Source organism: Alligator sinensis, unplaced genomic scaffold, assembly GCF_000455745.1.
Source record: "Alligator sinensis unplaced genomic scaffold, ASM45574v1 scaffold134_2, whole genome shotgun sequence".
NCBI classification, from domain to species: Eukaryota; Metazoa; Chordata; order Crocodylia; family Alligatoridae; genus Alligator; species Alligator sinensis.
Window position 1 is genome coordinate 301,420 of NW_005842941.1, and position 13,844 is coordinate 315,263.

Sequence of the window (13,844 nt, forward strand, 5' to 3'; positions counted from 1 at the left end):
CGGGCGGGGCAGGGGGTAGCAGAGCATAGCCCCCATGGCTCCCGCTGCTGGGGCAGAGGCAGGCACAGCCAGAGGAGTCTCAGGAAAAGCCCCCATGGCTGCCCTGCCCAGCCCCATTCCCCACCCAGCCCAGCCTCCTGGCACTTAACACGTGCACACACAAAAAAAGCCCTGCACTCACCAGCAGCAATTATTGAGGCTTCTTGGCACTCGTGGCAGAGCCCCCCCCCCCCCATGCGCAGTGCGGGCCAGCAAGGATCAGCCCCTCCCCGCTTGGCACCTGCACAGCAGCTGCCTTATGGCACGTGTGCAGCGCGGTTTGGCAGGGCACTGTGTGCTGTCTGGGAGCTCCATGGGGTAGTTCCACGGGTCAGCCAGAGCCCAGCAGTGCTCTGTCCCAGCGGCCCCAGCTCCCAGACAGTGCACACCACTCTGCTGAGGTGCGCTGCAGCCACGCCATGGGGCAGCTGCTGCATGGGTGCCAAGCAGGGAGGGGACGATTCCTTGTTGCCCCTCGCTGCGCAGGGGGGCTCTGCCACCAGTGCCTTGAAGCCCCAAGAGTTGCTGCTGGAGCCGGTGGGTACGGGGCTTTTTTTTTAAAGCCTCCACAGTCACCAGCTGCAGGAGCAGTTACTGGGGCCTCTGAGTGCTTGTGGCAGAGCCTCTCCCATGCAGTGTGGGGCAAAGGGGGCCCGCGGGCATCAACCTCCCCTGCCTGGCACTTGCGCGGCAGCTGCCCCATGGCATGGGTGCAGTGCGGCTTGGCAGGGCACCACATGCTGTGTGGGAGCTGGGCCGGCTCTAGCAGTCAGCAGGAGCCCAGCAGCGCTCAGCCCTAGCTCCCAGGCAGCATGCAGCACCTTGCCAAGCCGCGCTTCACCCATGCCATGGGGCAGCTGCCATGTGGGTGCCAAGGTTGGGGGTTGATCCCCACTGTGCTGTGCGGGGTGGCTCTGCTACGAGCACCCAGAGGCCCCAATCACCACTCATGCAACCGGTGAGTATGGGGAGTTTGGGGTTTTTTTTAAGTGATGGGGCTAGGCTGGGGCTGAGCGGGGAATGGGGCTGGGCAGGGCAGCCATGGGGACTTCTCCTGCCGCTTCCCCCACCCTGGGAGAGGCAGGCATAGCTAGAGGAGCTGCCTGGTTGTGCCTGCCTCTCCCCAGCCAATCCCAATCACCGAATCTCTCTGAATCCGTGCCGAATCTTCCAAAGCTGATTCGGCTGAATCGATTCAGGACCATCCGAATCTCCAGATCCAATCACTGTCCTCCAAATCAGCCAAAATCCAAATCAATACTTCCCTGTTCACACAGGCCTATTAGTTATCCAGTCCTACCTCACACCAGTGGTTATGTAATGATCAGTTATTGTTTGTGAAGTGCTTAATTTCTTAGTTTAATTATTAGGAGACCTGAAAGAGGACCTTGGAGAAACAGTAGATTAACAAAGTGGAATAAATAGGAAATGAGAATGCTTTAGCGGTAGTTGTGCGTGAGGGGGTGAGGTGAGGCAATAAAAGGCAGTAAGGGACAGGACAAAGGATAACAGAATTGTAGGGACTGTGAAAAAGCCAACTAGATGCAGCCTTCCAAAGAAATAAAAAATGATAGAAATCATGTGGAGAAGGAAGTGGTAGAAGAAAAACAGCAAAGCATACAGCTTTCAGGTTAGTGAGTGTATTTTATTAAATATATTTAAGGCTGAAAACTTGTAGGGAATAGGGTGGGGCTTTTGAGTGCTAAAATTAAGTTGATATCGCTGACCGTTTTGTTTCTAGTTGAAATGGAGAGAAGACAGAACATACCTAAGTTGGGAGTAGGAGTTCCCAGTCTCTAAGATATCCTTTTAGACATTTTTTTTTAATATCGATTTGCCTTTCACTTCTACTGTAGCCTTAAAATTGGGAATGAAGGGAGAGATGCAATGAATCATTTTGATAATCCTTCTAAAAATTCTAATGTCAGTTTTGTGTAGTTCTTCAATTTGATAGGATCTGTGGCTAGGGAGAATAGTGGTAAAACAGTTCCTTAGATCTGTGTCAAAGTGTTACAGGTGGATGTGTATAATAAGTAATCTGAACATCACAATTGCAACTGATCTTTATTTTTTGACATTTTGTTGTATTTTGAGTCGCTAAAAACTCTGTAACGGTCTTAAAACATGTATTGCCAACTGAAACCAAAGTCATCTTAGTCCATGATGAAAGGCTGGCAGAACTAAATCAGTCTTCTCTTGAGACATGTGTCAGTGATGGAAAAAAAGGCTCTGGGGAATGGAATTTCTAGTCTGCAGGTGATGCACTTATCTGTTGCTTGCTCACAATATCCCCCTGAGAACAAATATTTATAATTTGACTCTCTTGTAGGCCATAAGTATATCTATTATTCAGCAGTTCTTTACTACTAAGAAGGAAATAGGGAACTCTTTTTTTTTTCTGTATTGAGAAGATGTAGCCTCTGGCTCTAAACAAATTAAGCAGACAAAAGCTTCATGTTCTTGAAATCTCCACTGCCTTTCCCCCAAACGCTTCATCTTGTGTTTAGATCTTTATTCATCCAGAGTCAATCCCTTCTGTGTTTCTTGAAATGGAATTTTTTCTATTCATAGATTCATAGATGTTAGGGTCGGAAGGGACCTCAATAGATCATCGAGACCGACCCCCTACATAGGCAGGAAAGAGTGCTGGGTTCACATGACCCCAGCTAGATGCCTGAGCCCGTTCCAGACCCTGGCCACTCTAACTGTGAAGAAGTTCTTCCTAATGTCCAATCTAAATCTGCTCTCTGCTAGCTTGTGGCCATTATTTCTTGTAACCCCCGGGGGCGCCTTGGTGAATAAATACTCACCAATTCCCTTCTGTGCCCCAGTGATGAACTTATAGGCAGCCACAAGGTCGCCTCTCAACCTTCTCTTGCGGAGGCTGAATAGATCCAGTTTCTCTAGTCTCTCCTCGTAGGGCTTGGTTTGTAGGCCCTTAACCATACGAGTGGCCCTTCTCTGAACCCTCTCCAGGTTATCCGCATCCCTCTTGAAGTGCGGCGCCCAGAATTGCCCGCAGTACTCCAACTGCGGTCTGACCAGTGCCCGATAGAGGGGAAGTATCACCTCCTTGGACCTATTTGTCATGCATCTGCTGATGCACGATAAAGTGCCATTGGCTTTTTTGATGGCTTCGTCACACTGCCTACTCATGTTCATCTTGGAGTCCACTAGGACTCCAAGATCCCTTTCCACTTCCGTGCCACCCAGCAGGTCATTCCCTAGGCTGTAGGTGTGCTGGACATTTTTCCTCCCTAGGTGCAGTACTTTGCATTTCTCCTTGTTGAACTGCATTCTGTTGTTTTCTGCCCACTTGTCCAACCTGTCCAGATCTGCTTGCAGCTGTTCCCTGCCCTCCGGCGTGTCCACATCTCCCCATTGGCCTTGTTGCATCACTTCCCCAAACACCATGAACTAAACTGATGAAAGCACTCATTTGACATAGTTGCATCCACACTAGAGATGTTGCTGGCAAAGCAGTGTCAGATATCCTAGGTGATCCATGTATCCTAGTTAAAATTTGTAAAGTAAACCTCATTTATGATTTGTTTGGAGAAAAGTAATTGCTTAAAAGGAAAAACTGTTTTCTCTCCAAAGGTCGAAATGAGAGACCAAGAAATAGAACGTCTAGTATTAGCATTGGATGGTGGTCGCTCTCATGATATTGTTTCCCTGGAATCTAGAAGTAAAAGCAATGAGAAGCTTATTGCCCAATTAAATTTGCAGGTAACATTTATTATTATTGAGTTCAGTTTATAAATACTAGCAACCCATAAGTTGATTTGTAGCTTTTCTTAAAAACTATTTATGCTGGGAACAAAATCAACTTAATGCAATTTTAATGTAACATTTTTAGTCTTTTGTTTTGCAAATATATTTTCAGGTGATTTAATTTTTTTGTAGAATAGTTTGTCTCTGAGGGCTCTATCTGTAAAAACATGAATAATTTTTTTTTAAAAGATAATCTGTAAACTTTTATCTGAATTTAATAAGCACTGAGATTTGCCAGAAGACACAGTAGAAATGGAATAGTAGGCTGATAATGATTTAGGAATGTACGATATGGGAATTTATGTAAGATTATTGTTTCTGTTAAGCTACAAAGTTCATTTTGAATATGTAGCTTGGTTGTTTTTTCTGTCTTTTTACCTTTATTTGATTCTCTACCACTAAAATGAAAATGCTCTAAACAATAGGTTGGCTGCTATCCAGAAGAATTGATTTGTTAACAGAGGAGTTATCTTGCTATAGGGTCATCCAGTAGTGATCTGTGATCAGGATATCTCATGATACAGGAGGCTGTAAAGTTATTAAAGGAGACTTATTGTAGGATAGGGCTGTCCAGTTGGCAGCTCATAGACTGCATGTGGGCCACAAGGGGTTAATTTGTGGCCCCGGGGCTCTCACCTAGCTACTACTCTGGTTGCAGCAGCATATGTGGTCTCCAGGCTCTCCCTCCCTCTTCCAGTTTCCACTGCCTGCCCCTACCCTAAAAGGCAGGGGGCACTGTAGCACAGAATAACCTGTGGTACTCAGGAAGCCCATGGTGAGGGAGCTGAAGGTGAGGGCGGGTGCTCACAGTGTTTTGATCCCTCGAGTAGATTTGGGGGTCTGAGGGTTTCTTTTGACAGCCCCTGTTCCAATGCAAAATGAGTCCTTCAAAGGAGTGAGTGCAGAAACAAACTTGAGAATCCTCCGATTATGAATATTGCTAGCAAATGAAGAAGAAACAGAATATATCTAGATGTACTTTTATGGTCCAAGCAGAAATGAGCACTCTTACAACTTAAAAACTCTACATCTTAAAGTCCTAAGAATTTCTAACAGGTGGGCAGCCTGTTAGGGAGCACTTATCCAAATTCAGAAACTAAGTTCTAAGGGACATTGGATTTTCATTACATCTACAGATGGGAACCACAGCAAAGGTTGCCAAAGAAGCACATCTCAGAGTATTGAGCCCTCTTTTCCCCCCTTCTCAAACAAAGGCTTATGCCATTACTTGATAGAAACTTTGACAGATGTGGTCAGAAAGAAGGTGTTCTAGTGTCATTCTGTTGGTCATCTAGAATTTACTGACCTGAACCCAAAATCAATATCCATGTCCTAAGACTAGCTAGGCGTTTCAAAAAGTTTCTTTTGCTTATGACTCAGTTCTTTTTCCACTGCTTCTCATAGCTCCACTTATGCTAATGTGGCCTGTCTAACGTAAAGTTAATACAGTTAAAAGCCTATTAAATCTGCTGTAATGCAAGCTGAAAGGATTCTAGCTCAACACAAAGTTCTACAAGCACCATGGGGTGGGGCACACAATGGTGCCACCCACACAGCGGGCAGTTCCTAGTTGCTTAGACAGTCTTGCTGGAGGTGGTCATTTTAACCAGCTTAAGCTGGGGAAAGCTGCTCTGGACTCTGATTAGAATTTGAGTACTCTCATGGACCTCCTCAGTGGAAGAACGAAATTGAGAAAAGGGTGTTCCATTCAGGATGTTGTTTTATAAATCATTTGAGCTCTTGTGCCTTATCTTTTATATAAAGTGCAGCGTTGGTCAGACACTCATACACAACGGTCAGATGCCCCTGAAGAGGTGAGGTATTAAGAGTTAAGGTATTTTCTATTTTCTTGAAGGCCTAAGGCAATTGATACATAGTACTCCATTTCTATTATGCTGTGAATGTTTCAGAGAAGCTAGGGGAAAGAAACAGTGCTTCAGCCCACAGAGACCAAGGGAAGTCCAGTGAATTGGGACCCAATATGGGTTCCTGTTAAGGTGAGGGTATATTAACTCTCCTTTTATTGGTTTTCCAATGGGAAATAAACTCATTCTGGAAGGCTGTCAGGAGCCCAGTGCATTGTTAAATGCTACAGCCTTAACTCCGTGTAAGTCCACAGTTTTGCTTATTCATTATTATTATTATTGTATTTTAAGAATAGGAAGTACCACAGTGTTTTTCCCGATTTAAATAATGCTTTAATGAATAAAAGCATGTACAGTGTTTCAAAAGTACTAGAGGAGCTATGTTTTTTCCATTAGAATGTGACAATTCTGTTTAATGTGGCTTTAATTAGAATTTTAATTATAAAAACATCTTAGGTTGAATATCTTCAGCAAACAAATAGAGAGCTTGAAAATCGCATACAAGAACTTTTGGACACCAAACAAAATGTGACTAGTGAAGTTGTTCATTTAAGCAATAAAAATGAAGAACTATGTCAAGAACTCAGTGAGATAGATCATTTGGCACAGCAGTTGGAAAGACATAAAGAAATTGTGCTTGAGACGGCAGATAAGGAAATTGGGGAAGCTAAGGTAAGCAAATACTATACTGTGGCAAATCATTTAAAACCTGATCAACTCTTGCCAAAGTTATTTCTGTTGGCTTCAGTAGGCTATCTCTGCCTTCTTTTACTAAGGCCCCATCAACATGCAGGTAAAGGTGCAATGAGCCCCCAGTGGTGATCTTCCTGCCCCAGGGTTTTCACTCACCTTCATGGAAGGCATGCTGCAGGGACCCTGCAGCTGCAGGGCTCTGAGTCCTGGCAGCTCCTGAGGGCTCACAGCCCTGGCTGGGCAAAGTGTACCTCTGTGGTAGGGAGCCTAGAGCTGACTGGGCTCCCAGCTGCAGGGGAGACCCTGCTGTATATGCAAATTAAAGCTTGATAGCAATCAGCTGTAAGGTTAGTATACTTTTTTTTAGGTGTAACTTTATAACTGATAGGAGCTTTTTATTGTATGTTAAGTACTTTGCACATGTAGCTAGTCTCAAGGTAATTGCACAGTTAACCAGGCAATTGCATGATACTTGTTAACATGTAGAGGGAGCCTAAGAAGCATTTTTCAGAATTACTCCATTGTTGTAAGGAATTTCTTAATGACAGCTCACTGCCCTGAATTAACTGTGAGGAACTGTAACAAACAAAATATTATGGGATTGTATGTTTAACACCATAACACTTTGTGTAGGTATATTGTTGGTGCTATGTAGGATTCCATTCAGAATGATCAGGAAAATGAACAGGATAAATTAGCAACCTTACTAATCAAAGCAATGTTGCTAGGGGAGTGGGGGGGAGGGTTCCATTTTACTATTTTAGTCAAGTTAATTATTTAAGGAGTAGTGAGCTTTTAGGAAAACTACTAAAAACAACTCGAGAGACCAAGTTCTTTGTAACAACAATTTTATTTAGAGGGATTTTCTGAGGAATTGTGCAATAATTCTTTCTACTGCTTTACATTATAATAGAAATGTGTGTGTGTGTGCAGCAAATTCTATTCTATACATTTTCATTATTTCAGGACTTTATTCAATAAATAACATGGAATTTAAGATCTCAGTGTAATCATTGACTGGAAAAATCTTGGGTGTTCTGTTTGATTGACCTAGTATTATATTGGCTATATATGCATACTTAGATTTTAGCAAAATAGAAATAAGCAAGCTGCACATTTCTTTCAAAAACATTTTGTATATAGTGTCAGTTTTTTTTGTGTGTGTAAGAAATTGCACTAATTTCTAACATTTGTATGACTTAACATGCATTTAAACTTTAATAGAAAGAGATCAAAAGAAAACACAATGAGATTCAAGACCTTGAAGAAACAGTAACAAGACTTAAGTCGGTAAGTAGAATGTGAGAACAAGAGAAGTGATATACTAGGTCAGATCAGTGGTGCATTTTATCTGTCTCCAGCATTGGCAGTAGTGGATGCTTTAGAGAAGTGGTTCTCAGCCTTTTTGAACTTGAGGCACCCCTCCATAATTTTGTGAATTGAGTGACACCCAATTTCAAAAACAAATTTATATATTACAGAGCTTACCTCCTTATACAAGGCTAGGGCAGTAGGAGCAGAGACAAGTCTGAGCCTTGCTAATCTGCTTACCTCCTCATAACTCCCATTACCTTTCAAATGACCTGGTGGCACCGCAGGGTACCCTAACACACTGGTTGAGACTCACTGCTTTAGAGGGAGAACATTGAACAGGGTATATCTAGAGTAATCTATCCCTTGTTCATTACCCTTCTTGGCATCCTTCATTGCTGGTTTTGAGATGCCAGAAGATACGTCCCTGACTGTTCTATTTAATACCTGTTAATGAATATATCATCCATGAATTTTTCTCATCCCTTTTGAACCTGGCTATGCTATCTGCCTCACCAACATCCTGTGGTAATTAGTTCCACAAGTTAACTATGTGCTGCTTAAAGAAGTACTTTCTTTTCTTTTTTTTTTAACTCTCCCCTGGTGTGGCAGCTGCTGTATACCCTTGATCACTTGGTTCCCCTCTGTGCCTTTTGTAATTCTACTGTATCTTTTTTCAGATGTGAAAACTAGAGCTGCACACAGTATTCAAGATGTGGGAGCACCATATATTTGTATACTGGCATGAAATTTTCCATTTTGTTTTAAATTCCTTTCTTAATGATGCTCAATATTTTATTAGCTCCTTTGGTTGCCGCTGCACATTGAGCTGATGTTTTTAGAGAACTATCTGCAGTGATGCCAAGGGGTCTTTCCTGAGTTGTTACACCTAGTTCAAAAGCATTTTGTGTACACATAACTCAAGTTGTTTCAACATTGAAGTTTACGTTGAAGTTCAACACTGAAGTTCATCTGCCCTTTTTTTACCCACTTATTTAGGTTGGTGAGATCTTTCTGCATCTCCTCTCTGTCAGCTTGGGATTTAACTAGCTGGAATAATTTAGTATCATCTGCAAACTTGGACGTTTTACTGTACACCTCTATTTCCAGGTCATCAATGAAAAATGTTGAACAAAATTGAGCTTAACACATATTCCTAAGGGACCCCACTTCTGACCTCTGTCCATCCTGACTAGTGGCCATTTAGGCCTAGCCTTTGCTTTCTATCTTTTAACTAGTTCTCAGTCCACAAAGAAACCTTTCCTCTAATCCTGTAGCAACTCCTTAGTTTGGGACTCTTTGATGAAAAGCCTTTGAAAATCCATATATATTATGTCAACTGTATTCCCCTTGTCCATGTACTTGTTAACACCCTCAGAGAACTCCATTTACACTCAGCTACAATCTGAATTCAGGAAAGATATGAAGTGGTGAGTTGAGGCTATAAAAGGTTATGAGTTACTGCTCCGGGTGAGGCAGGTTGGGGGACAGGCATTTCCCTTTACACTTTCTGCCCCTTCCCTGCCCCAGTGTGTAATTGAGATGGCAGGGATAGTCCCTGCTGCCAAGGCTGCTCCTGCAGGGTCTCATATGCCAGTAACCACCCCTGTGATCCTTCATGGTATTCCTGGGGTCATGGGAGGAGCAAAAGGGATGAACTGCACTGAAAAATGCTGCTTTGACCTCATTTAAGTCTCTCCACCTGCCCTCAGCAAAGCTTGTTGCTGGGAATATGGGAGCAGCTGGAATGGAGACTCTGGTGGGGCCAGAAGGAGAGTGGGGGAAGGCAGCAGGGATGGTAGGCTCCAGAAGGGCAGCAGAAATGGTAGTCTCCAGAAGAGCAGCTGCAGTTACCACTGAGTAGCTGTGGCACGTGCAGGGAACTGAACTGGAGAGAAGAGCTTTTACTTCCTTATGCAGGAGCTGGGTGGTATAGAACTCTTTAATAGAATCTTACAGCTATGGTACCGTAGTTGAGGATCACTGCCCTAAGCATTTTATAACCCCCTCATACTCCTGCTTAGATATTCAGTAGTACAATCCTAATGCTATGTTCCTTTTGTTCAAGGAATATCTATCCACAGGGATTTTGTGGTAGTTTCCCTTTCAGATATTTTTTTATGTTGTTGCTGTCTGTACTATCATAGTGTACAGTACCAGTCCTCCACCTGTGTATCCTACTCTCTCATTCTTGTATCGTTTGTACAAGAATCCATGGATTGTCATCCTTCCACCAGGTCTCTGACATACCTATTATGTGACAGACACCACTAAATACCAGGCATTCTAGTTCATCCATCTTATTTTTTTGGCATCTGTCATTTGTGTAGAAAACTTGTAAATTTAGTTGTTTGGTTGCCTGTTACTAGAGGTGCACTGATATATCGGTTGCATATTGCATTGGCACCAATAAAAGGAAAATTAATATCGGCTTTTGGCTTCTTTTGCCTGGTATAGTCAATAATGTCACTGTTAAATGCCGCGTATGAAATACAGTATTTGATTTAACAGATATTGTGTGTGTCATAATAGAAATATATGTACCAAGTAGCAATTCACTAGGTACAAAAGTGGTTGGATAAAATAAGGTGCAATTGATGCGCATTTGCAGTAGGGCTGTGCAAAATTTCTCCAGGTGTTTCGTTATGAAAATGTTTTGATGTATTTCGAGCTCAAAACAGTGAAATCAAAATGAAACAAAAGCCTTTGAAACAGCTTTGAAACTAAACAAGGGCACTCAAACCATTTGGAAAGTTTCAAAATGTTTCGCGTTTCGAAGTCTAGCTTGGCTTCAGCACTGGTCCCAGGCGGCAGCAGCAACCTCTTGTCATCCCGGGCAGATCCAGGGGGTCGTGCCCCCTGGGAGGATTCTTGCATAGCCTCCAGCCCTCTCGGGGGGTGCCGAGCCCTGGATTTGTGTGCTGAATGACAGCATGCTGTTGCTGCCAGCTTGGGCCAGCGGCAGCACCAATCTTCCTGCTGCTGGGTGCAGGCTGTGCCCAGTGCCAGTCCCAGGCAGCAGGAGCAGCCTCCTGTGATCCAGCAGGCAGATTGGGGTCCCGCACACCTGGAAGGAGTCCAGCAAAGTCCCGCAGCCCTCCCGGGGGTGTGGGCCCCTGATCTGCTTTCTGGAGCATAGGAGGCTGCTCCTGCTAACTGGGACCAGTGCTTGGCACAGTCCACACCCAGTGCCAGGAAGATTGGTGCTGCCGCCCATCCTGTGATCCAGCAGACAGAGCAGGGGCCTGCACCCCTGGGAAGCAGCAGGCACAGCTCCCACAGCCCTCCCAGGGGGCAAGCCCCTGATCTGCCTGCTGGATCACAGGAGGCTACTCCTGCCACCTGGGACTGGCCCTGGGCGTAGCCCGTACCCAGCGCTGGGAAGACTGGTGCTGCTGCTGGCTCCAGCTGGCAACAGCAACCTCCTGTCATCTGGCAAGCAGATCAGGGGCCTGCCTGCACCCCTAGGAGGGCTGTGGGGACTGTGCCAGACTCTTCCCAGGGGTGTGGACCCCCGATCTTTCTGCCGAATCACAGGAGGCTGCTCCTGTCACCTGGGACCGGCGGCAGCACCAATCTTCCCGGCACTGGGTACAGGCTGCTCCCAGCACCGGTCCCAGGCAGCAGTAGCAGCCTCCTGTCATCCAGCAGGCAGATTGGGGGCCGCACCCCTGGGAGGAATCTGGTGCAGCACTCCCGGAGATGCAGGTCCCCGGATCTGCCTGCCAGATGACAGGAGGCTGCCACTGCCGGCAAGTGGCAGTTTTGCTTGTCAGCATCCTGAGGTGCAGTTTCCCAGAAACCTCTGCACCTATCTCCTTGAAACTTGGCAGGCTTCATGCCCTCAGAAGGGGCTACTATCCCTGCAAGTTTAATCTGAATCAGGGTAGAAATGTCAAAGTTATAGGCAGTTTTGTGCTTCCCCATTATAGCCTATGGGCGAAACATTGAAACAGCATCGAAACAGCGAAGCGGTTTCAATAAACGAAACGGAACAGTGCTTTCAAAAGGAAACAAAACTCAAAATGAAACACTGTTCCGTTGAAACATCGAAATGGAAATTGAAGCAGAATGGTGCTGTTTCACACAGCCCTAATTTGCAGCAACACCTATTAAGAGCAATAACCTCTCACCAGGAACATTTCCCTGGAGATGCTTTCCATACCATGTTTTCAGATGACATGCTGTATCGCATCAGTAGGTTTTTAGGAACAATATTACAATCAGGGTACTGACATGTTGCTACTAACAGGTATGTACCATTTTGTTATAAACAGTTGAATTAATATCAATGAAATACTGTGAATATTTTATTTTTGCCAGTATTGTTTGATCTGACTCACTAAAGCTTGTTTTGCTTTAGTTGTATCTTTCCTTGCTGTTGCTTGCTCTCTTCTCTTATATGGCAGCAGAATGAAATGGACCTGATTTTTGTTCATTTCATTCCTGACCCCAAGGTTCTGAATGCAGCATGTATCGCAACATATCTTGTGCTGAATTACAGTAACGATTGTCAACAAAACAATTAATAATGAATTAACTTTTAACATACTCATGGTGTTGAGTTGTAATCAGAGACATCACCTAACTGTTAGAAATATATTAAATATTGTTAAATTGCTTTCCTTACATTTTCTTCAATGGTACTGTAGGAGTGTACTAACTTTTGTAGTACTTTTGTTGTTTCAGGAGTTATGTTTGTGCCATAGAGAAAAAGAGAGACTGGCTGAAGAACTCTTTGGGAAAACTGACGAAAAACAAAATCTTGATGTTTTGTTAAACCAGCTTGAACAAGAAAAACAAAGGCTTGCAGAAAAAGTTGAGAACTTAGAAATTACAAGTAAATGTTTAAATATTGATTCCTTCCTTAAATACATCTTTAAAGACGCTTTTAAAATATTGACATATTCATTGGTAATAACACTAAATAAGGTTTCTGTTTTGGTTGGAACAAAAAAGAAGAAAGCATTCCAGTACTAGAATTACATATAAGTAATTTAAATGATAGTGTTACTGTCTTTGTAGGGTGGGATACAACTCATTCTAGTCTAATATTAGACTATTTTATCTTACCAATTCTGTAGAAGGAGACAAGTCTGACTTGAATAGTAAACTCCAATATTTAAAGAAATCCTGTGAAAATGCAGTCTGCTGGTGAAAACTTTTATTAATGACAAGTCTATTGTATAGTGTTCAAGTTGTTATTATATATGAAATAACTTTTAAAACTTTAAGTTGATAATGTAGATGTATGCTATCAGCTCTTTAGTGTTACAGAATGTATTACTCCTATATCAGACCAGGTTCTTTGGGTAAATGTGATATCTTTTATTATACCAACTAAATAGTTGGAAAAATTGTTCTTTGCAAGCTTTTGGGTACAAACACCCTTCTTCAGGCAGAGGGGTATCACATTTTCTTGCCATATAAAGTAAATAAAATGTCATTTGGATTGGCGTGCTTTAAAATAGTCTCATTCATAATTTATTTCTCTTTTGATTGTTTTTCCATGCAGAACGAGAACTTGTCTTAGAAACGGAGAAAATGAGGTTAGAGTATGGTATTGCTCTTGGAGACAAATCGCCTTCTCGTCTAGATGCATTTATAAAGACTCTAGAAGATGACAGGGATTATTATAAGCAAGAGCTAGAATATCTTCAGACGATGATACAACGAAGGTCTAGTCCTGGCCGTAGGGCTTCAGAAAAGGTAATTTTCCCTTTATCAAAGAGCAGTGAAAAAGTAAAGCAAACTTGTAGTATTCAAGAAGCTATAAAAATATGTCTTGAATATTATTAGCAGAAAATGACTTATCCTGTTCTTAAAAACTATATTCCCAATATGAAGAGTAAGTAACTGGGCTAATAGTACATACTTTTTCCTGTTTACATAATGATTGATTAACGTGTTAAAAAATCCAGTCGGAGATTGGAGACAAGAGGCATCAAAGCATATGGGTAGGTTTTTAAAACACTGCTCCTTCTTGAATGTATTCTGTTGAACCATAGAGACCCACCCAGGATTGGAGGCTGATTGTGATCACTGTTTTTGGGAATATATAATATACCTTTTTACATCTGTTACTAATAATATTTTAAAATAATTTTCATAATTATTTTATGACTTTGCAGAGTGAAGATCTTAGATTAATCACCAGGGAAA

The 13,844-nt window shown here is 43.0% G+C and overlaps 1 protein-coding gene across 1 annotated transcript in view; it reads left to right on the plus strand.

Annotated features, from left to right (window-relative positions):
* CEP135 (centrosomal protein 135) overlaps positions 1-13,844 on the plus strand; it is a 69,552-nt gene that overhangs the window by 16,215 nt on the left and 39,493 nt on the right. Inside the window, 6 exon segments of the mRNA XM_025192534.1 lie at positions 3,640-3,768; positions 6,135-6,350; positions 7,596-7,661; positions 12,372-12,522; positions 13,198-13,391; positions 13,814-13,843. Coding sequence (XP_025048319.1) covers positions 3,640-3,768; positions 6,135-6,350; positions 7,596-7,661; positions 12,372-12,522; positions 13,198-13,391; positions 13,814-13,843 — 786 coding nt within the window.